Source organism: Limulus polyphemus, unplaced genomic scaffold (assembly GCF_000517525.1).
Source record: "Limulus polyphemus unplaced genomic scaffold, Limulus_polyphemus-2.1.2 Scaffold813, whole genome shotgun sequence".
NCBI lineage: Eukaryota > Metazoa > Arthropoda > Merostomata > Xiphosura > Limulidae > Limulus > Limulus polyphemus.
In genome coordinates this window covers 214,723-239,936 of record NW_013666423.1, presented here as the reverse complement: position 1 = coordinate 239,936, position 25,214 = coordinate 214,723, and the positions used below count along the sequence as shown (strand labels likewise).

At 34.7% G+C, this 25,214-nt stretch overlaps 1 protein-coding gene across 1 annotated transcript in view; it reads right to left on the bottom strand.

Annotated features, from left to right (window-relative positions):
• Window positions 1–25,214, bottom strand: part of LOC106460671 (Fanconi anemia group J protein-like) — a 74,448-nt gene that overhangs the window by 41,043 nt on the left and 8,191 nt on the right. Inside the window, exons 4-8 of the mRNA XM_022387431.1 lie at window positions 18,896–18,958; window positions 9,811–9,951; window positions 4,135–4,241; window positions 2,777–3,111; window positions 677–766 (exon numbers count right to left, since the gene is read on the bottom strand). Coding sequence (XP_022243139.1) covers window positions 677–766; window positions 2,777–3,111; window positions 4,135–4,241; window positions 9,811–9,951; window positions 18,896–18,958 — 736 coding nt within the window. The remainder of the gene's footprint in view (window positions 1–676; window positions 767–2,776; window positions 3,112–4,134; window positions 4,242–9,810; window positions 9,952–18,895; window positions 18,959–25,214) is intronic.

Genomic DNA, 25,214 nt, shown 5'->3' with positions numbered 1-25,214 from the left:
AAACAGCTATTATGTGAATGGAAGTATGATATTTACATCAGTTTTTATACATTTTCAAAGTACAGTTGCTAAATATAACGATAATTAAACAAATAAAACACTAAACAGTAATCATGGGGAGAAACTACAGCAAGAAAACCCAACGGGGGAAAAAAAAAAAGTAAAATCAGTAATATGAACATATTAAAAAATGTATAATGTGTTTGTAATACTGATTTTACCTTTTTTTTTCCCTGTTGGGTTTTCTTGCTGTAGTTTCTCCCCATGATTACTGTTTAGTGTTTTATTTGTTTAATTATCGTTATTATTAGCAACTGTACTTTGAAAAAGAATGATATTGTATTGGAAAATGCAAAGCATTGTATTTCTAGATCATTAAGATCAAAAGATAAATATAATACTTTATTTCAGCATACTCAGAAAGCAAATCACTGTTTCAGTAAATTATAAGTTCAAAAATAATATTACCAAGAGCTAGAAAATGTTTATTATTTGTTTGTTTGTAGTTAAGCAAAAAACTACAGAATGAGCTATCTGTGCTGTGCCCACCATGAGTATCAAAACCTAGTTTCTAGCATTATAACTCCACAGACTTACCACTGTGCCACTAGGGTGAAAAGTTTTATTAATCTTTTTTATGAACACCACCACTTAAATAATTGCAGAAAAAACTTACTTGCAGTTGCCATATGCTGTTTTCTTCAATTCTCTCACAATCTGAGTAATCTGCTTGTGTGTACGAGTACCAAAAAATATCTTAGGAAGACTGAAATCAAATATGATGAATATGATTACAAATAAAATGCATTATTTTCACATCACAGCTGACTATTTTATATATACTGAAATAGATATATAAACTAAATCACACCTCACCATAGTTGCACTTTAGAATGAGAATTTTACTTTACTGGTGTGTGAGCCTCATCTCATTCTAAAAACTATTGAAAGATATTTGCAAACATGAAAACTAAAATGTAGTGAAATGTACAAAAAAGTAAACAGGCTTAGAATTTTCAAATAATTAAGAAAACTGATCTTTGCATTATATATTTAAGACAACATTTGCTAAATAAAATGTGTTAAAAATATTTAACATGTTACATGAAACTTGACAGCTGCAGCTGTTTCACTTTTTTGTAGCTTGGAAGAGGTTTGGAGTAGGTGCAAAAAAATCCAACCTATATAAAAGCCAGTGTTTGTCACATCACATCACACTTGATTACTTGAAATAGGAGAAGTCATAAAAGCCAAAATCCATTTACCCAGATAGAATAGTTCAATTACTGTGTGCCCATTACAATTTTAGTAACGGGGGTGACATTGTTATGTGGATGGCACAAATAAACATGATGTAGTAACAAAAGGCAAGGTAAGATGCTTTTCTATGAGTATCATGTTCTACTGATATTTTCTCCATTACATGTCATTCTTGAAATAGACCTCAAATGTTTGATACAGTTATGGTTTGCAGTTATGTTTTAAATAAGTTGGATTGTCAAACCAGGACAAACTAACACTACTATCACTTTGCAGATCACATCAGTACAACCAGTGCCAATAAGGTTGATCAGATGAGTTTAGTGGAAGAAAACTTTTCATAAATGACAACTGTTGGTTGTCTCAGTAACAAGTCCTGTGTCCATTTCAGTCAAGTTTTTGTTACAAAAGAAGTATGTGGACACATATCTACAGGCTAAAAAAAACTAAAGGGAATCAAACATAAATTAAAATATAAATAAATGAATAAATACAGGATTAACAGTGCTTTTAGATATTGCTTGCTATCAGGTGTAGCTATATGGCTTTGTTCAGTTACTATTTGTGTTTCCTCGATTATCACATGCAGATGTGTTATGTTCTGATCAATAAAATGTATCTGTTTCTAACTCCTATCTCTCTATTCCCTTCTATCTATTTCTGGCAAGCTTTTTTTTTTGACAGAATTCCATAGCTACTCCAGGCCTAGATACCTTTATCTTATTTCTTTCCAGAATTTCCACACCCCGTACAAACCATCTAAAAGACCTAGTACGAGTAGCTATTTTAATCTTGTATAATTTATTAGAACTAATTTTACCAGTAACACAAGTTACCCACTTTATACAGAACATAAAGTCCTCATATTTTTTAATACATTTCCTCAAACAACCTAATTCCATAGAAATTTTAAAAGTACAACCTTCAAATTCCTTGGTTACATTTATGGAACCTCTACATAATTTTATACTGCATGTAATACTGTAATTTTCATCTCCATCTACTTAGTTTAATTGATAATATCAGGTTAAACTGTCTGTATAATAAGAACTGACATTAAGAAAATTGTTACCTCAATTTATTTTTATAAAATAAAATAGAACAGATTTTTCTTCTTGCAGAAAAAAAAGATATCTGTACAAATAAAATTTTTAACTCCCAAATCACTCACTTGATTTTATACCATTCACCTATCAGAAAAACCCATATACTGCATCTTAACGAGTAAGTTTATGATTTGGCTTGTTACAACACTCACTGTAAAGAACTGATAAAAAACAACTGTGAAATAATGGGACCACAGCAATGATTAGTGGTATTAATTGCAATATTGATATTGATTTCTTTATTATAAGTATAATGTGGAATATAGTTCCTACAAATAACCAAGTGCTTTGACCCATTGATGCTGGTTAATGAAACTATAGTGTTATTTGGAATGTGATGTTTAATACTACATGAATACCCACAAACACTGATGAAAAATACTAATAAACCAATCAAAAATTACAAACACCTTCTTTTAACTTTAGGAAGTACTTCAGTATTAGCTGTAGTCACTTGTCCAGACACTGTTGGATGTACGGATGGAGACGAAGTTACTGGCTGACCATTTGCAATAACTGAAGAAGCTGTATTATTACTTGCTGGAGAATGTGATGAGCTGACAGTTAAGGGTGATCTTTGAGAGTTTGATGCTGAACTACTTGCAGCTGGCAGGATCAAGCTAGAGGTTGGAGAAATGATATGACAGCTGGACACTCCTACACTAGACAGTTGGGGTGAAATACTTGAAGGATTCTGCACAAGGAACTGCTTTGTTTCTCCTCGTGATGTCATCACATTCAACAGCTACTTGGTGATCAGAAACACAGAAACAAGTAAAACTTGGGTAGATTAAAAAATATTACAAAATAAGTTGAACATTTAAGGAATCTATATAAATATAATGGTACTGCCTGTTGTCTGTCCATATAACTACTTTGCATGAAGGTGGTTAAGCTTCACCAAAATTTGTATGGAGGTTCATTAGGTCCATGCGAGGGTACATACACATTTTTAGTTTTGCATTTTGTGGTTTTTTATGGGAGTTTTTTTGTTTTGTTCCACTACTTCATCCCCTGTAAATGGATCTTCACCAAATTTGTTATGAAGGTTTGTTGTGTCCATGCAAGGGTACATGCAAATTTGCAGTTTCACATTTTGTGTTTTGCAGTTTTTATGGGCATTTTTTTACAATTACATATAAGGGAAGCAACTTTTTGTGTCCTAAAATAAACTTTCATTAATCATGAATTTACATAACATCCATGGGATGGGTATTCCAGCTAGTATGGAGATTAAAGTACTATGTGTCTATATAAATATAATAGTGCTGTCTGTTGTGTGTCCATGTAACTACTTTGCAGCGTGTGGATGGATCTTCATCAAAATTGGTATGGAGGTTCATTAGGTCCACGTGGAGATACTTGGAAACTTGCAGTTTCACATTTTATGTTTTGCAGTTTTTATGGGTGTTTTTGCATTTTTTACAATTACATATAGGGAAGCAACTTTTCATGTCATAAGATAACCTTTCATTAAACATGAATTTACATAACTCTTATCCAAAGGATGGGTACTCCAGCTAGTACTGAAATAGATAATAACTTAAACTTGCCTTGTATGTAAGAATTTTTATCACTCATTCAACACTGTTTAGCAGAAGTAACTCTGTTAACAAAATATATTGCTATTTATACTTACAGCAATGTAATAAAAACTGTATTATAAATCTCTTCTAAATTTTGTTTTTCCTCATTTATATGTAAATTTCATGTGCCAGAACAAAGAAGGCACTAAAGGTTCAATAAAATAACACAGCTTGTAACTTACAGGTGATTTGGCACTGATGGGAATACGAAACCTTTTGGGCAGTTGAAAATCATCCTCATCAGAAGAAGTTTGATTTTTGGTTTCACATCGACTTCTTTTGGGTGTTTCTGTAAAAAACGCATATTAAAAAATCATCTACAAGCTACAGATTTATCTCATATCAGACAAAACTAGAATACAATTTTACATATTTAGAACTAAAATGAATTTCAAACATGTATTTTAATACAACTGAAATACTAGAAGAATTTCTTTGTTGAGTTTGCTCTCCTGTTTTCATCAGTCATGTGACTTTAGGTTTTGAATGCCCTTGTCAGAATGCATATGATATGTCATCTTTCCCAGAGTTTTCCACTCTCCCAAATGATTTACTGTGTATACATCAGGAGTATGCACATAAGCTAATTTTCTTGTCATAATTCAGATTTCACACAATCTCCCGGTTGTGGGGAGATGGATGGAAATGTATATCAGAAGTATGTATCTGTTTTAATTCATTATAATTCCAAAAATATAAAATTCAATTCAGGTAGGTTCACCTTTCAAATAGTAAAAGCCAGAATATTCATAATACGATAGAGGAGGGAACCAAAAACTGGGTTCTTCAGAAGGTGACAAGCTAGACCATGACAAGTAAAAAATGTGATCAAGCAGAGTCTGAGCATAATTTATAGCTAGAGTATAAAAGCCAATGGACTGAAATCATTGGAGAACTAAGTGAGTGGATCAGCCTGATAAGATACTGGACCAAAAAAGAACACTCGGGAAGAAAAGCATTCATCTCACCAGCAGTACTGAAAGTGACTTCAGAATTCATAGTGAGCCATGTAAACAGCATGACTATCAACAAGAAAATCTAGATTATGGTGGGAAAATAAAGCTTATGTATGTTCTTTAACCCTATGGTCCTTGGCACCATTTTTAAATTTTTTTCTGCATATGGTAGTGTTACATTCAAAATTTAATTAAACCACTTTACTATCAATATATGAAAATGAAATTAATATTATAATATACGTTATGATTTGAATTTTTATATTATGTAATTTTGAAGTAATTTGTTTCAAAGGAAACCTTTCAAAAAAATACTGATACTGTAGTTTTTCATGTCACGTGATCCACACACTTTGAAAAATCTCGACTTTAGCACCATTTCTCTCTTAGACACACAAGCTGGCATATACAGGAGTTTCTACGCAATAAGTGCATATGATTGATATAATTTTCACGTGAGATCTAAAGTCTTTAAGCTGGGTTGTCTGGGAAACATACAGAAACTTACTAACCCTTGACATTTGCCACTCCCACCTTCTATACTTTGCCTTGAGATCTACAACATACATGTAGTTAGTTAATACAAGTGTATATAGTTGTTAGAAAGAGCTCAGTTTACACTATACTCTAACAATGCTTAATTTGAAATTGGTTCACAATTTTCCTTACAGTGTACGTGGAATTTTTGTTCATAGTATTGTCTGCTTGATCAACTATAGCGAGTATGGTGGTTTCTTACCTAAATATGCCAAATTTAGAGAGACAGTCTTAATTTTATTTTAAATAATTATATATCATGTTTGTTTTAAAAATCACATTTAAATGGTTTAATAATTTTTATAAGTTTAACTAGTTGCCTGAATTTTGAAAGGTTATAAACAAAATGGTAGTCTGCCAAAATACCTTTGTAAAGCCCCCCAATCATCAGTTAATATATGGGCATAAATCAGGATAGACAGAGAATTTGAAAGGGAAATTAAAAAGAAATTATAAGTGAAAAGATAAAGACTTGAAACTATACATATAGTGGATTTCTATGACGAGTTGAAAGGTATGTACATATTTCCATTTGTCAATTGGAACAAATTGGATGAACACGCTGCATTTTGTCAAGTCACATAACTGTTGACAGTACGAGAGCAAGCTCAACAAGAAAAGACTTTTAATGTTTTAGATATACCTAATTTGATTGTTACCTGCAAACAGCATGTTTATGTTCAAGTGCGCAAAAGCTCACATTAAAATATTACCTTCAAGTGTCAGATCTGTATCCTATTTGACAAAAACATTAAAATTTTATCTATAAGTGATAGATCTATACCAGATTAGACAAAAGCTTGCATTAAAACATTATCCATAACAGACAGAAAACAATAAATTAGGCATAAACTCCCATTAAAATGTTACATACAAGAAGCAGATCAACATTAAATCAGACAAAAACTCACATTAAAATGTTATCTACAAGAGGCAGATCAATGTTAAATTAGACAAAACTCCCATTAAAATATTATCTACAAGAAGCCGATCAATGTTAAATCAGACAAAAACTCCCATAAAATATCATTTACAAGAGGCAGATCAATGGTAAATGAGACAAAAACTCCCATACAATGTTATCTAGAAGTGGTAGTTCTACATCAGGTTAGACAAAAACTCCCAAAAAATATTATCTACAAGAGGCAGATCAATGTTAAATCAGACAAAAACTCCAATTAAAATGTTATCTAGAAGCGGTAGATCTACATAAGGTTAGATTAATGTTAAATTAGACAAAAACTCACATTAAAATGTTATCTACAAGATGTAGATTAACATTAAATCAGACAAAAACTCACATTAAAATGTTATCTACAAAAGGCAAATCAATATTAACCCTTTCACTGAATTCCAGGTAGAGTGCCGAATGCGACTTTAGTCGAATTCCAGGTAGAGTGCCAAATGCAACTTAAGTCGAATTACTGAGATAGTTCTATTTACTGGTCTGTAATTTACTCTGTGCTGCACCTGCATGGTTTCTAGGCAACCACAATGTAATTTAGTGTAGTTTCCTCGATCATGGGTGTTATTTTTGTGAAATTCTTTACTTTTGACCTAATTTGAGGGCACTGACTGGAATCATGTCAGCAGATAAATGTACACAAAAACAATGGCTTGCTACGAAGGATGTATTGAGTGAAATAATGCGAGATTCAGACTCAGAATTGAGTGAATTTGGAGATGACGATTTGGGAAACAGTGACACGGATACCGATAATGCTGTAAGTAATGATAATACACATGATGTAGCGCATGGGGACAGTGATGATGATTATAGTAGCCAAGACGGCGTGGCTGATACTGATCATGAGTGGGTCATTAATGATAATTATGACAATTATATCCCAATTTGGTGCCCAGCTTATGCTGGTCCTGTGATTCCACCTTTGTCAGACGGTAACCACCCTGTAGATTATTTTTACTTGTTATTCCCTCAGGAAGCATTTGAGCTCATTTGTGAAATGACTAACACCTGTGTCCTAGAGTTCTTTGATAATGTGGCAGACCTCCCTGAAAATTCTTGCTACAATGATTGGGTTGAGTGTACTACAGGTGAAATCAAAGCCTATGTTGGCTTGCAGATAATGATGGGATTGTGTTCCAAGCCAAGGATTAGTGAATACTGGGCAACTGGGGGTATAGCCCAGTCCCCATGCAATCGTTACCAGTTGATCAATTCATTCCTCCATTTTTGTGAAAATTCTCAAAGGGTTCCATATGGAGAGGAAGGATATGATCCTTTGTATAAAATTGCTCCCCTAATGAACATTGTGAAGCCACTGTATAAGCAGTATTACATTCCACATCGTGAACTTACAACTGATGAATTGATGAGGAAATTCAAGATAAGGATATACTTTCCTCAATAAATACCAAACAAACCCACAAGGTGGGGTATAAAACTGTGGTCATTGTGTGAGAGCAAGTTGGGTTATCTGTTAGACTGGGATGTTTATACTGGTAGAGACAACAACCCTGTGGCACCAGAGTAAGGCTTGGGTCATAATGTTGTTATGAAACTGATGGGCAATAATGGATACTTGAATCTCGTCCACCGTTTATACGTTGATAACTTCTATTCCAGCCCTGGCCTTTATGAAGCCCTCAAGGAACAGGGTACTGGTGCCTGTGGAACTGTGAGATTGAATAGAAGGGGACTTCCAAAAGAAACTAAACCAGCAAGGTTACAGATGAAGAAAGGTGATGATCCTGTTTATTACAGAAAGGATGATATGCTTGTCTGCTCCTGGCATGACATTGCAAGGGTCAACTTCCTCTCGATAATCAATAATAATGGCTACACTCAGAAAGAAATTCGATCTAAGCAGTCAAAGACTGGATTTAGGGATGTGAAAAAACAAAATGTAGCCTGCAATTACAATGTTTCAATGGGAGGAGTTGACTTGTTTGACTAGAAATGTACCAGCTACCCATATAGACACAAAAAGTGGTACCACGCAATTTATCACTTCATCAGAGAGGCAGCACTTGTCAACTCCTACATACTGTACACAATTGCCAACCCTAGTTCAAAATTGGAGCCACATTCATTCAGGGAAAAGGTGGCAACCAAACTCCGTGCTTCTATTCCTCCGAATAAATTTGGAAAGAAAGGGAAGAGGTCGACGGATAACCTAGAGGATAGGGAGGAGTGACTGACAGGGCATCACTTTCCAATGACTTATCTATATCCTAAATACAAGCCTAACTGTGTAGTGTGCTGTGAAAGCCCTTCACATCTAAAGAGGAAACAAAACAGACATGGATACATGAATTGTAAGGATGGGAGGGGGCAATGCCTGCCCATGTGTCTTCCAGACTGCTTCATGAAGTACCACACAGTTAAGCATTTCAGACATTACAAGTAAAAAGGTAGTAAAACTACATTATTTTTACTCTAAAATGTTGTGTTTATTGTTTTAATATTCTTTTCTAACATTTGCAGTGCATATATATGTGCATTTTAGGGTGATTTAGGGAGTTTAAAATAACTCGTTTCAAAATAGGCATTTTTCACCAAAAATTCTGGCACCGTAGAGAACTGTCCATAAGAAAATTCAGCAGTGACAGGGTAAAGTCACTCAAAAATTCACATCAAAATGTTATCCACCAAAGGGAGATCTACATTAAATCAGACAAATACTCACTTCAAATATTATCTACAAGAGGCAGATTTATGTCAAATCAGACAAAAACTCACCATTAAAATGATATCTATACGAGGTAGATCTATGTTAGATCAGATAAAAGCTCATATCAAATGTTATCTACAAGTAGTGGGCTCACCAAAAAGTGGACAAAACGCATACACCAATGTAGAATCATTACCATCTCTAGCTTAAGTAAGTTAATGAAAATTATTTTTAAAATTCACTTAGTTTTTATTTTTATTCTAAGACTCAGGTTGAATTCAACATGGTTTTTTTTAAGCCACCTCATAACAAATTTCTGTTCAATTTTTATAAATTATATACAAGAAAACAAAATGAAAGATGCCTTAAAATATGTAAAGTTAAGAAAATAAATACAGTCAGAGGAATGTTTTATAGACAACTTTGTTTTGACATATTTGGGTGAACCTTCAGCAAGTCTTTAGTTTAGCTGGATTTAATTATTATGTTTTGAATGTGCTGCCTAAGTTCTTCAGGCATTGTTCATAAACCTTTAAACTAACAGATGATTGTCTTTTATGCTTCATCGAGTGTTAAAAGAAAACAAAAACACTTAAGGCAATAAATACCCATCTAAAGGGAAACTGGTCTACATAATTTAGTTCAGTCTAATTAGACTGCCATGTAATTATTCAGTAATAAATGAACAGAACTACAACTTGACAAATTAGGCTAGCTAAGTGGTGAGTACCTGATGATTTAGTTTTTTCTGGATTATATGGCTGAACACTTGACTGAGAAGGAATGATCATAACTGATGATCCTGGAGTGGGTGATACACTTGATACTACAGGTATATTAACATCTGATGTTGTAAAAATACATGAAGACTCTGCAAGAAGAAAACATCTGATTTTCTGACAATCTTCATTACATACAAATTACACTAGATTTCTATGGAAAATAAGTATGTTCCCTTATGATGTCATGCAACTATGTAATTGAAACATTAAATGAAAAACAGAGCTTTCTAAAATGCACTTTTTCATGTCTTGATTTGAAGTACTTTTGTTTCCCTATGAAAACAATTCACAGATGTAACAAAGAATGATAAACAATCCTTTAAATCTTATAAATAGCATTCAATGGCCAGAAAGTAAATATTGTATTTAATTTAATACATAATATAATAAAACAAACAATTGAAAATAATTAATGTTTTCCAACAAAAAATTCATAAACTAGCTATTTCACTAGCCTCCCTGTGCACACAATTGGATAACATTTCAATAATTTGCACATGCAAAATACTAATCATGTAATTTTTCAGGTGACTGCTTGAGTCTATAGAATGCATAAATATAGCATGCAAGAAATGGGTAAGAGCAAGGCTTTATTTTTATTTTCAAAGGGGCATGATAGTTTGTGCATGTTCAAGCAGGAGGAGAGTTATCAAAGACCATTTCTTTGTTTACTTACTCTAAGACATATATGTCATCAAAGTCTATGAACAGTGGCAAATGAGAGGGAATACATTCACCAGTAAGAAAATCTGTGGCTGCCAACCACTGGTGGCAGACAAAGATGATTATATGGGTTTGTATTAGTAAGACAGATGATAAACTATATGGTTTCTCAGATAACCAATTCCTTCAACAGAGGTCAGGATCTGTGAATATCCATACAAACAGCAGTGAGAAAATTCTCTTCTGGCAGCCAATGCCCAAAAATCACTTATTTCAAACACCAATAGGGTGCACAGAGAACAATAAATAAATGAAAATGTTTAGTGATATTTAATGAATCATTTTTTTCTGCATTTTGTACTGAAATAAATAAGTAAAACATTATGAACCACTTGACCTAACTTGTGCTGTTCTGACAGTATATAGTGTTGGAGGTGGTGTAATGGTGTGTGGACCATTCTAGTGAAATATATCAGGTTTGTCAATTCCTATAATATGGTAAATAACATCTAAAATACACCTAAACATTGTTGTCAGTCATGTCTACCACAGAATACTGCATTCAAACTTTGATGGATAACATAACAATTCATCATACTTATATCATTGTTCGAAATTAGTTTGCAGAGCATGACCATGGCAAACACAATCATCAGATCTCACTTCCATTGAGCATCATTGGGATAAATGTAATCCTCTGCCTACACCTGTGAATCAAATGCAGACAACATGCATTGATAAATTATTATAATCAAACAAGAGATCCCCCCTTTTGCATCTTGTAGACACTTTGTCACACTGAGTCCAGATATTATCATTGAAAAAGATGGTGTTATCTAACATAAAATGGTATAGCTTAATAACAAACATTATTTTCAAAGATCTTTGAGCAAAATTAAAAAAAGAAATACATATAAAAATCAACAGATGTGATAACCTCTATAATTTGCATAGAAAATTTAATATTAGAGTATAAGATTTTGACATAGCTGAAAAACTGCCCATAACTTTGCTGATTTGTTTTGTTTGTGTATAAGCACAAAACTGCGTATTTCATTATCTGTACTGTGCCCACTCTGATTTACAGCATTATAAGCAATCTAGCTTACTTCTGAGCCAGTGGGGGTTATGATTTTTAAAATCAAGACATTATAATATTTGCTGTGTAACATATCATCAAAACTTAACACACATCTGCAATTGTCATAGTGGCTAAATAAAGATATAGCTAATAGTGGGATCATTCTGTGACAAACCACAATAGCTCATTTACACCAAACTCATTAAGTAATGTTAATTCAAGGAAAATACCAAATACGTGATTTTCAGCTTGATCAGGTCATGGAGTTAAAAGTTTCACAAATGGTTTATAGAAAGCCTCCAAACTCTTAATCAACCTTTTGTTCAAAGACTATTTACAATAAAACCTTTTGATAAGTGTAATTCTACTGAAATTGTATGAAAAACAAAGAAAAAACTATAAACGAAATGTTTTCATAAAAAAAGCAAAGATGTTCCATAACAACATTTTGGTTGAGATAAGGCTTATTATGGATTCCATCAACCTTAGAAGCACTGAATCCTTTGGTCGAAATAGTTGGTGAGCAACAACATTTTGGGTAACTTCCATAAACTGTCTCACGTCTGCTGTTTTCAAGATTGTAAGCTGGATATAGCATTTATATAATGACACGTACCCCAGTAAGAACTTGATGATGACATCATGATGATGAGTATTATGGTGAGAGCTTGATGATCAAGAAGTCATCTTTAAGGGCTTTCTGGAGTGTGCTGTCATGTAAGGCTCCTGTTCTTGATTTCAACTGTGCTTCTGAATATAATACTGTAGGGTAAGACTTAGTGATAAAGTTTAAGTTAAAAACTGTGATACATTGTAAACAGCCTGAATGTTTTACTTGAATTAGACAACATAATAAAGATATCACAGTAGCACCAGTTAATTTTCTTCCAAGTGAAACTACACCAGTCAATGTTCCTTTTTCTAGTTCCACAGTTTTACTCCTTTTTGAAAACTTGTAGCTTCATGTGGATGATCAAGCAAGACTGAACACTACATAGCATCCAGCATTTGTCATCATTCTCTGGCCACTGGCTTCTTTCTTGGCCAGTAGCCCAATGTGATTTTTCTCCTGGCTGCATGAATCTTATGAATAGTTCTTAAACTGTTCAGAAGAGTTTCCATTCATTCCAATCTAGTATGTATTTATAGATACAAAAAAAAACCTTCTTGTCATATAGGAATCAAATGTTTTTTCACATATTTGGAGTTTATATGTACAATCTCAGATGATTCTGACAGCTTCTGATGCATTGATGGATAAGGTTTGCTTGTTTTGGGTAAAGATACACTAGGCATTCTTAATTTTGATATTATAGAATAGTACAGGGAAGGCAGCTAGTCAACAGCACTCATGCAAAAACTTAAGCTATTGTAATTGTAAAGTAATAGTTGAATGTCACTCTTTATAACAAACCCACAGTCCCAAAGAATGGAGTGAGTTTTTGTGGCAATGAGACACAAATTACAAACCATTGGATTTACAGACAGACACAATAACAACTAGACCACACACAAGTGGTGGAGAATAATAACAAACTTGAAGCAGGGTCTCAGAAATGAAGATGAATCCATGCAGGCATAGTACACCCTTAATAGTTGATATTAACTAGAACCTTTGCTTTAAGTATTCAGCAATTCTAATGATTATTCAGTAACAAAAATGAAAGTTATACTTTGGAAAGTAATCTTGTAGAATAAAAACATATCCTCTGAGATTAAAATCTTACCATTACAGAGATATTGGAAATTGGTTTTCCTGTTATATTGATCACACAGTTTTGCTTATTAATTTGAATTAATTTTAATATTTTAATGGAAAAGATGATACCATCAACTTTGTATATTGGTGACAGACATAAATACATATACCATGTGTATCTTTATGAGCTGCACAAATTAGCCAGAAGGGTTTCAAAGATGCAAATGTATAATACCTTTCAGCTTGAGAATAATAAACCTCTTCTGCTTATCTCCTATCTTTCACAATTCCTATCACTTGAATTATTTTGTCCAAGTTGTCACTGACTGTACTCATAAGACTTTGTAGCTTCAACTTTTTCTTTAAGTGCTTTCTAGGGTAGCCTAAGTGTTATGAGATCCTGAAAGCATTTTCTACTTTACTTCATGGGAGTGGAATATTTCCTTTAATTTTCTCAGCTCTTCCTCAGACTTTTCCATGTTTTTAATATTCTGCTCAAAAGAATATGTTATAATGGAGTCTAAGCTTGGAGCACAAACAGTTTCCAGTTTTCTCTTCAAATTACTACCTGCTGTTTACACCATACTTTTCTTTTCAGCAACTTTTTCCAATTTGGTCAATCCATCTACAAAATGAATTATTGTTAGGTGAATGATGTCATGTTCCAAAATTCTGTATTACTTCACTTATTTCCTTTTTCCATGGCACTTTCTTCACTACACTCTACACAGTTTTTTTTCCCAGGTGAAGCATTATGAGTGAAGTTAATTATTATCAACTGACCGGAAGGGGAGCAGTATTGCCTCGTGAATTCTTCATGTGACCAATGCTGGTAATAAAAGACAACTTCAAGGCATCACTTACCCAAGTATCACACAAATATTATGATTCACCTAGAAGAAATAACCTGACTCTCCTCCAATGTAGCCAAGTTGTTTGAATAAAAGGGGTAGATTAAGACTGATTTTTTTTTTAATTAAAAATATTATCTTACTTTAACTTGGTAAATAAAAAGCAGAGATAATGATCATTCCATGGAAATGTTGTAAGATCTTTAACTTTAGGGATTTTATCCAATTGTCAAAACATTTGTTACAGGATAACTTGTTTATTTCCCAAATGCACTTCAATGGGAATCCTGCTGTAATTTCTAATAAAATGACATCTACAGCAAGTCTCTAAAGTTAACATTTTCCTAAATTGAAAATGTATTTCCAATAATACTTACCTCAGCTGACACTTATAGCTATTACTCAACCTCCAGGGTTTTTCCTTCGCTCATCTAAGCATTGGTCTGATTTTTTCTCACTTGCCCCAGTTCTTTATACTCCACTCAATTGCCCTTGGTGATATTTGTCTCATGATACTCTCCACCTAAGTCAACGCGTCCTCTATCCTGGTACTGTATATAAGTACCTCATTCAGAAAATGTTATCACTTTTTTAAGACTGACTCCATCCCAGTCTCTAACACCGGCTCTCAGTGGGAAGGAAGGGTAGGAGAGTGTCAGCAGAGGTAAATATTATTGGAAATATATTTTCAATTTAAGAAAATGTTAACTCTGCTGGCATTTATAGCTAGAATCCCACATTGAGGAGATGGAGGGACCAGTGAGGGCATCATCTGTACAGAAAGCATCTGCACAGATCATGGGTGTGCCAATAGAAGATTAGCACCCTAGTAGGGGAACTGCACTACATCCAGAACAGGTATGCTTGTCACCCTGAATTTCATTCCTGTATTGTGGGTGGAATTTTACATGAGTGATTATCACTATAGGCCAACCTCAACCAGATAGACAAGGTTCCATTACTCGGGGTTGGAATTAAGAAGACTTGGTCCCTATATTCCACATTGGTGGCTAGAGCAATTGGACCACAACATTATGTATATACTTTTGATTGGATCCCAACCTGTAACCATAGAGTGGCACATCCTGAACCACCATAATTACAACGAGAAAGTAAGCAACACCGAAGCAGACGAAAATTCTCCTCTATATGAAGATGCCCGAAAGGCAACACCCAAGACACGGAGTGACAGGATCATGTATGCCTTACTCAACCAAAGGAACAGCAGAACTCATCTGGTCTGGAATTATGAACATTTATCCTCACTCCCCAACCGAGTGGGCAAGGAGCATTCCACTTGCTCCTGGAATTATGGGGAGGATGTGGAACAACTGTGCTCAACCAAGGATCCAGAATGGGACCACTTTGCATTCTGAATTACGAGGAGATAGTGGACCCCCGTCCATGAACAATGTACTGAATTACTCAAAAAGAAAGGCCATGCACACCCTAACTGGATAGCCAAGCATCTAATCTGAATCAGTATTATGAGTAGGCTCCTGCATAGGCTGGTGCTGCTCCTACTGACATCTAGAAAAAAAACATCCAGGGACCTGGGTAGGAGGGCCCCAACTTTGCCCTCTGTTCCAAGAGTGTAGCAATTCACTCTAACATTCTAGAGGAAAAGCCTCTGTCTGCCACCCCAGTGACTGGAATCCAGGTGTGGGAAAGACTCCTTAGCTCCACTAGTAGAATCTGGGGGGTAACACACATTAGGGAGTCCTAAGGAACAGTGATCTGGAAACAGTGCAATAGGTGAACCAAGTTCACTGCCTGTTGAACAGCAAGTTTTAAAATAATAATGTGGAAGGAAGATTCATTGTCCGTCCATAGACCATGTAATTCCTGACTGTTGATACATGCACCCCATCTCAGATGCAAGGCATCTGTGAAGAGATCAATCTTGGGATGACGGGGTGGTACAGGAACACCTATTGTAGTGTTGCTCCAATCCAACCACCACTCGAAGTCTAAGATGTTGCTCCTGAGTAAGGAGATTGGATAATCCAGTTGGTTGTAGTTCATGATCCATTGGTCGTGCAACAACTACCGAAGGGATTGCATGTGTGCTTGTTCCAAAGGAATTAGAGAGTCAATGGATGCCCACATCCCCACAAGAGAGAACCATCTATACAGTAGGAGAGGGAAATGTGAGTAAGAGCCTGACTTAAATACATGAAAGAAAGACACCCAGAGGGACAATGTACTGAGTCAGCATGAGAATGGATTTCTTGGCTCTGATAAGAAAGCCAGCCTTGGTGTCTTCTGAAAGGGGAATCTGGGTATGTCATTCTGCCAACTGAATAATGGTGTTGCCCAGGCCCAAAGGATGAAGGTGACAAGAAAAAGCTTGTACAACAATGCAGAAGACATATGGTGCAGATGCTAGTACAAAGGGCAGAGCCCGGTACTGTTGAATCTGACCCTAGTACTTGAAACAAAAATAGTGGCGGGATGACTCCGCTATAGGAATGTGGAGAAAGGCATTGGCAACACCAAACTTGGTCATCCACAGACCTGGAGAAAAATGCCAATGTAGATTGAAAAAGGACTCAATCTCAAACCTGGAAGGATCTAAGAATTAGTTGAGACAAGAAAGACAAACGACTGGACACCAATCTCCCGTCTCCTTGGGCACAACAAATAAATGTGAATAAAATACCAGAAAAATGGGATTGACTAGCTCTACCACCCCCTTGACCAACAACTCTCTGATAGCCCTGAAATGAAGATCTACACTCTTCAGATCTGTTTAGGGTGGAAGTACTACAGGTTGGGAGGATAATGGAGGTAGAGATGTGAACTGAATGAATGACAGACCCCAATGCCAGAACCTGGAGTACCTATGGATCTATGGTGAAGGAATTCCAGATGTCTAGAAAATGTTGTAACCATGCTCCCATAGACCCACCGGCACTGACCCACTGATGTTGCTGGCGATGGATTACCCGAGAGGAGGAGCATCTTGGATAAAGACGGAATCTATTCTAGGTACCAATAAGTCAAGTAGCTGAAGCCATGGATTGGAACATATGATGAATAGTAGTGCCATAACTTCCAGTAGGAGCCAAAGAAAGATGAGAGGCCAACGACGACAAGGAAGAATGCAAACAGGCAACATCAGTTCCTGATTCCAATGCCTCTGGAATACCCACAAACATCAAGAGTCAAGGAAAAGAGGCTTCATTTAACTCTTGGAGGGCAGCAGCAGATAGATGAACTCCCTCCAACAAGACATCTCTACCCAATAAGTCCAAACAACACACAAGCCTGGAAACCAAAGAAAGAGCAGAAACTAACAATCTTACCAAAGTAGAAGTCAGTAAAGGACCCGTTCCTCAGCATATTGATGTGGGGATTGCTGAGAGGCTTCCAACAAAACTTGGAGGGAAGATAAATATCTCAGAACTGTACTGAGGGTCAGACAATTCCTAGAAAATTGTGATTTGTTCAAAGTGATCACAGGCTCCATTTTAGAACCCCATATTTTCAAAAGTAGATCAAGTCTTTGGGAATCTAAGTATTTCCTCCTGGCAATGGTAAGCCAAAGCATGCTGTTCTGACAAATGAGGAGGACAAGGCATAGCTATCCCTTCATGTAACTGAGCAGTAAACCCCCCTACATGAACTGTAATATCATGTGGAGGTGGAAAACTAAGTATAATCTGTCAGACCTTTCCATCATCAAGGAAGGAGTAAACTCAAAAGCAACCAGGTAAAGCCTCAGAACCTCATAAACCCAATTGACTAACTGAAGAAAGGAAGCAGGAGGTAGCTGATTGAAATTGGCCTAGTGAGAAGACAATCTAGTAAATGAAGGCACCAGACAAAGTGAGTCTAAATTCCCTCCTGGATTATTGGCAAAAGCAGCCTCAGAACCCACCGAAGAGACACCACTGACCAAATATATGTCTCCATCTCACAAAGAATCAGATCATGGAATAGCCTTAACTGAGAGTGATCCCACCTCGACTTCTGAGGGATGCTAGATAACAAAAGTGGAATAGGGGAGGTCTGATTAGCTTCCGTGCTGGAAAAAGTAACCCAAGACATTCATGCCTGAAAATGGCACATCGAAATAAGAGGATTTTCTTTTTAAGATTTGTTAAAATATTATTGAACATAAATCAACTAGGCAATACAAAAATTGTACCCAAGGATGTTAACGATTGCAACACTTCTTTAAAAAAAACGTGTCTAAACGCTTTCTCGAGAAAAATTTATAAAATTATCTGAATGAGTTGCTTACTTACAGTACCAGGATAAAGTGTACACTGACGTAGGTGGAGAGTATCCTGACAAATATCTCCAAGGGCAATTGTGTGCAGTATAAAAGACTGGAACATACAAGAAAAAATTAGAACAATGCTCAGCTGGGCAAAGGAAGAAATCCTGGAGGTCGAGTAATAGCTATAAGTGTCAGCAGAGATAAGTATGTTTTGGAAACAAAATGTTTTGAGCAAAAGAGATTTAAATTCAAGTGATCAGTCATATGTTAAAGGGTGACTTCTCTATAGCTTTTGAGCCTGTGACTTGATGAAGATGAAATTTTTATTTTTTACTTTGAACTATACAATATACTAAGTTTGTTTTAACCTGAAGGTAGTAAACATTATAAATCTAATATTTTTGGTGATTTGTCATGAATGATGTTGTAAACATTTTGGAGGAAGACAGCATCTAATCGTGTTTGCTCATATTAATAGTGAAAAACTTATCTACATTCAAGAAGTACTTACCTGGAGAGCTACAACATATCTTCAGAGCTAATTCTTCTTCCTTCTCTTTCTGTTTTATACGTTCTAAAAAACATATATAATAAATTTATATTTAAACATTTATTTGAAATGTATTTGGATAAACAACTGAATATAATAGCTCATGCATGATAAGCAGGTCTTCCATTAGATTCTATGCATAAAACTGAAGTAACTATAAGGAAGTCTAGTGAAAAATAATGAGAAATTGTCTATAAAAAAGGACTTGTGAAGGGCATGTTATTTCGAAAATACCACAAAATAAGAAAACTTACATTTACACAGAAGTTCTTGTAATTAATAATGTTTAGATACCCTATGTCTTCTCATGAAAACTTTCTATTCTCATAGCCACATTAGAAGAGTACTGCTGGCAAAACGTTGACAGAGGATACATTAGGATAATTTAAGACATTTATGTATTTAGTGCAATGACATTAAACTAGTCTCAATTGAAAAGAAAAGGGCCTTTAGCCATTAAGAATGGCTAGCTAGATTAAGATACCCTAATAAATGTTAACAGATATAGCCTGTTCTTACTCATTACAAATGAAATATATCTTTGCAAGGACACAAGTTAGGGACATGCAAATATGATGAACTAGTGATGAACTGAAGAACACAAAATTGTCTCAAGTTCAAAATATTTAAGAAACAGTTAAGTTGTTTAACAGGATAGTCAACACTTTTTACATCATTATTAAAGACTTTTATTAATTTATAATGCTGTGCAGAGTTAACCTGAAGTATTGTTATTTGAGTCAACTTTTTGACTAATGATAAGATATACAGGTGTTTCAAACATACATCACTTCAAACTCATAATCAAAATCTTCAAAAATTTTTTCAAAATTGTTTCAGGCTTAAAAGCATTTAAAATCAAAACCATGAATTTAAGTAGTTTTGTAATTGACAATGAATCAAGCTTTAAACAATCCCTTTTTTTTGAACCTCCACTCAGGTTTTTATTAATTGAGACAACAAGGGTTTACTGGATTTTTCTGTCATTTGGACCTCGATTAAATTGTTATCCTGGACAAACCATTTTTTTCATGTTCTGCCAGTACTTTCTGATTTCATACCTATACCTCTAGAATGTAAACTTAAAACCACTTAACATTATAAAAAAGATAACAAGCCTCGAGAAAAAAAGAAAAAAGTTTTGTAATGAAGGGTAATAATTACTTATAGTGTGAAACTGAAATTTAGTGTCATAAGCAGCATTGCCATATGTGTAAGTAATAAAAATATTTGATAAGAATATAGAAGACTGTCAATTATATGTATTTATACAGAAAATGAGCTATTTTAGGCCTAACTATGGGGATATATGGAGAGATTACACAAAATAGGGGTTATAAGGCAATAAGGGCTGGTGAGAGGACTGGATAACATGTGAAAGACTTAGATCACTTGTAAATAATCTTAGAATTTCCATCATACAACATGTCAATCTGATAAATATATATTGTGAACCATAATGTCTGTCTGACCATTCATCTGTCTCCTGTTTATGGCAGATGCTTCCTGCACTGCATTTGAAAAGCTGTGCACACAGGCATGAATAATGTTGATGACAAATTTTATTTCGCAAGCAGAATATTCTACACTAAATTGTTAGGAATTAATTGCACTGTCATTCAAATTTCAAAATGTGACGTAACTTAATGCAGGGCCTCATTAATCGTGGAACAATTGTGCCAGGGCACCAAACAATGAAGGTTCCTCACTGACAATCCAGACTGTCAATTTAACTCTTTCTTTTTTTGATAAATCTTCATATTTTATCTGTTATTTGTGTTATTCTTACACAATACAGACTAGATTAATTTGACTGATATTGGCAGGAGGTATTGCATAGAGTTGTTGAATGTCTAAAATTCTTGTGTGGAAGAGGATTAGCACTTAGAGGGGATAGAGAGAAGCCTGAACATTTCAAGAATGGCAAAGTTTGGGCTGAATTAGAATTGGCCAAGTACCTTGAAATGCATGGATATTAAGGCCAGAGAGTTACCTTGTATTTATCCTCCACAGTTTATGAAGAAATTATTATTTTGATGGCTAATAAAATTCATAAGACAATTGCTGATGAAGTTCATGATGCTAAATACTTTTCAATTATTGTACATTCCTCACCCAATGTCTCACACTCAGATCAGTTAGCTATAATATTGTAATACATGTACAAGGGAGGTATTACACAGGAGAATTTTGTCAGTTATGATTCTTCAAGTAGGCATACAGGAAATGAATGGCTGAAGTTGTCATAGAAAAATTAAATAAGATAGGAATCAACATTCAAAATGCATGTGGACAATCATATGATAATGCAGCAAGTATGTCCGATAAATACAATGACCTACAAGCGCATCTCAAGAACATAAACCAATATATTGATTACATCCCTTGTGCAGCACTTTCATTAAATCTAGTAGGAATGAATGCAATGGAAAGTTGGGAATATGCACCAAAGCTTTTTTAGTTTTCTTCAAACTGTGTGAAATTTTTGTACTTCTTCAACCAAGTGTTGGCAAAACATTTCTGATGGCTTAAGAAGCAAAGCTGGGAGGCCTGTTAATTTTAGGAACCTCAGTGGAACAAGTTGGTCAGCTAGATTGGTTTCAACAAAAATTCTGTATGAAAACTATGACGGAATTTATTCCAACCTTGAAGATTTATCTAAGGATATTGATGCAAGGCAAACAGTAAGAAATGAAACTACTGCTTAGATGAATAAACTGAGAACGTTAGATATTGCTTTTATGACAGTGTCTTGGTATAAAATTCTTCAAAGATTTGATGCTACAAGTGCTATGCTTCAAGAAAAGAGCCTTGATCTGTCTACTACTGTGAAGCTTATCAGTTTACTGAAGGAATATGTAAATTCACTATGTGAAGAATTTGACAGAATCGAAATTCAAGCTCATCAGCTTTTAAATATAGTAGAAGAACAGTTTAGGAGTGAGATTTCTAGAAAGAGAAAAAGAAAGCTGACAAAGAATGAGACTTCTGAAGGTGAAATTAGTTTATCTGGAACTCAGAAGTTTCACATTAAAAATTTTATACCAGTAGTTGACAAGTTACAAATGTGTTTGGAAAATTTGGCTTGCTGCATATAAAGTGACTGAAATGAAGTTCTGTTTCTATCTAATTTCAAAAATTTAAATGAGACTGAAATTTATGCTGCAGCTAAAAAATTGAGAGACATATATACTCTCCAGATTTTGACAGCTCTTTTCCTGATGAAATGGTACAGTTTGTGAAATTTTTTGACAGTGAAACACCATCTATCCAATAATGTATCAAAGCAATCAGAAAAAATAAATTCAAATCTGTTTTTCCTAATGCTGACGTGGCATTAAAAATATACTTGTGTCTAACCGCCACAAATTACAGTGCAGAGAGCTTTTTCTAAAATGGCTAGAGTAAAAAATGAATTGCGTGCTTTGATGTTAAATAAATGCTTAAATGCCCTTTCCTTGCTCATGATAGAAAGGACATTGCTTCAGCAAATTTATTATGAAGATTTAATTAGAGATTTTGCTTCTGCCAAAGCAAGGAAAAACGAATTTAGGGCAATGCTTTGGCATGCTTCCATAATGTTGTACAATAACTATAGTGTTTTTTATGTGCCTAATTCATTCTTACTTGACACGTTGTACAAGTAAATAATTATTATTATAATCATTTAATTTTAATATATCATCCTTAAAAGTTAGAGGAATCATATTCTAATTTACTTCGAATAATTAGCTCATATTCTGTAATTAACTTAATATGTATTAATTACAATTAACTTCAAATTTGCTTGTACTCCATTCAAGTGGCCTCAAAAAAAATAAGTGCACCAGAGCCTCAAACTACCTTAATGTGGGCTTGCTTAATGAATAAAAATGTAGATTTACCATATGTTATTATTGGGCAGTTCTTAGCATGACTGAAATGCTCAAGAATTATTTTCCATGGAAGGTGGTATACGTAGCTCAGAGCTTTGGCTTTATAAAGCCCATGTAATAATTTAAATTGATAGCTTAACTTAAACTTTTCCCATCATTGGAAATGGATACTTTTGTTTGTTACAGCTAATAAACATGCTAACATGGCATGGAACTTAAACAACATTCATCTAAACAGTACCTTATATACAACCTGGTAATAGAACTAATAAAAAGCATAATAACAAACTTAATACACATTCAAAGCACACTGTTTAGACAAAAATATGTAAAGTCCCTTTATAGTCAAGGAGCTGGACATATGTAAGACAAATAGCAAGAAACATTCCATACCCAGAGTGACTTTTCACACATTACACATCAGTTATTACAATAACTACAATTCATTCAAACTAAGATACTTTAAATATCCCACTCTTTAACATATTTTACTTAATTTATATACATTTTTTAAAAGTATAATTACGATTTAGTACTAAAAATAAAGTCAGTTAACAAGTCCTATGAAGTCAAACAATTAAACCAAGAAATGAAACATCAACCTAATTAGGGTTGGCTAAATTTTCTCCAATGACTTTAAAAAAATCACTAATTTCAGCCACTTAAAAAAAAAGGCTCAACTCAACTTGGAAAACAAACCTATAAAGAAATGGCACTTAACATACTATAAATATTTTTATGATTTTAAGTCAGGTGTTGTAATTTATACCTGGAAACACTGAGTACAACATATAACTAATTAGAAAACTAACTATAATTAGAACGCACTACAACAAGTTACAAACTGATTAACATAATACACACGCACAAACTGAAACTAAGATTAAAAGCAACACTAGCAGCATGTTGTTCAGTTTCAATTCTCAACTACTAAATAATCAAATCAGAGCTTGTGATAATGGCTCATATGTTTTATGCTTTTTGCAAAATAATAAAGGGAGGGAGGGAAGATATTTAAAGTGCAAAACATGTTAATAAGCAAGAAGGTTTTGTTGCAGTTATTTTACTTGCTATTATTTAATTTTTCATTTTCTTTCATGCTTTAGCATTTGCATAATACTGGTCTTAGAATGAGCTAAAATGTACAATAAACAAATTAATCTACTTTCAAATACAGAGCAACAATTTTGAAAATTCCAATAATTGGATAAAAAACAACAGATGGATTGTTTTTTAAAGCTGGCTTTTTCTAACATTGAACCTACAACCTGCAAAGTTTGTTTGTCTACATAATAGTGTATCTTTATTCATGCTTACAAACTATTTAACCCAACTATTACGCATGCTAAAATATTGGCACCATCTCAATACACAATAATGTAGCTATAATAAAATATAAGTGTTAACTGAAACATCTCTGAGATTTTATTTTACTTTAACAGCCACCACAATGAGCACACGTCACAGAATTATGACAAGATGCTTTTGAATGACCGAACTGCTGGCACTGGAAACATTTGAGAGCATTGGGCATATATGGCCGTACCTTACAGTTCAAATAACCTGCCTTAACAGCGGCAGGTGGACGTGGCGATGAAAACATCAAAATGAGAACAGTGGTTGGCACCATAATTCTATCTTGACAAGTGGAGATCCTTCAAACTGCTGAAATTCCTTGGCTGGAGTAAAATTTGAGGATTTCTGACTCAGGGATTTTCTTCAAGTCCCTCTCAACAATGATTCCTCGTGAGGAATTCAAAGAAACATGGGGAGTAACCTCAATGGGTATATCCCCAATGGCCTTGGAACTCAGGAGAAGTTCACTGTGTTTAGCTGTGGTTGTTTACACCAAGATATCCCCAGAACGTAGCTTCTTGACTGAATTTGATGAGCCAGCAAGCCCCTCTAATCCCTTCTGAATAAAAAAGGGAGACATTTACCCTAAAGGTTTTCCAACAAAGAATGCACGATAAAAAAACGAGGTAAAGGTGCACAATGGGGTGGAGACTGCTTTTCAGAGTCTTCAAGGAGTGGTTGTTTACCAATAAGATGAGTTTTTACTATTTTATTTTTATTAGGGTTTGGGGGATCCATAATATAGAGAAAGATTCAGTGCCCACTGACCCCACTCACCATGGAGTCCAACTAGGGGACGCACTACAATGTCAAACAAGGACACTGCAGCAATGACAGGGTTTTGTGAGCACTATACCCAAACACCAGCATCAGACACGATGTCCACAACACCTGTTGAGAATGCCCATCACTGGTACTCAGTTGACCCTAGCCCGATGGGACCAGCTGATTGACCTTGGAGGGGCCACCCATCTACAGGAATTCAAGACTAAAGTGGTGTGTTGCAGTGCCCCAGACACCACTCAACCACCAGGATCCTCTCCTCTTCA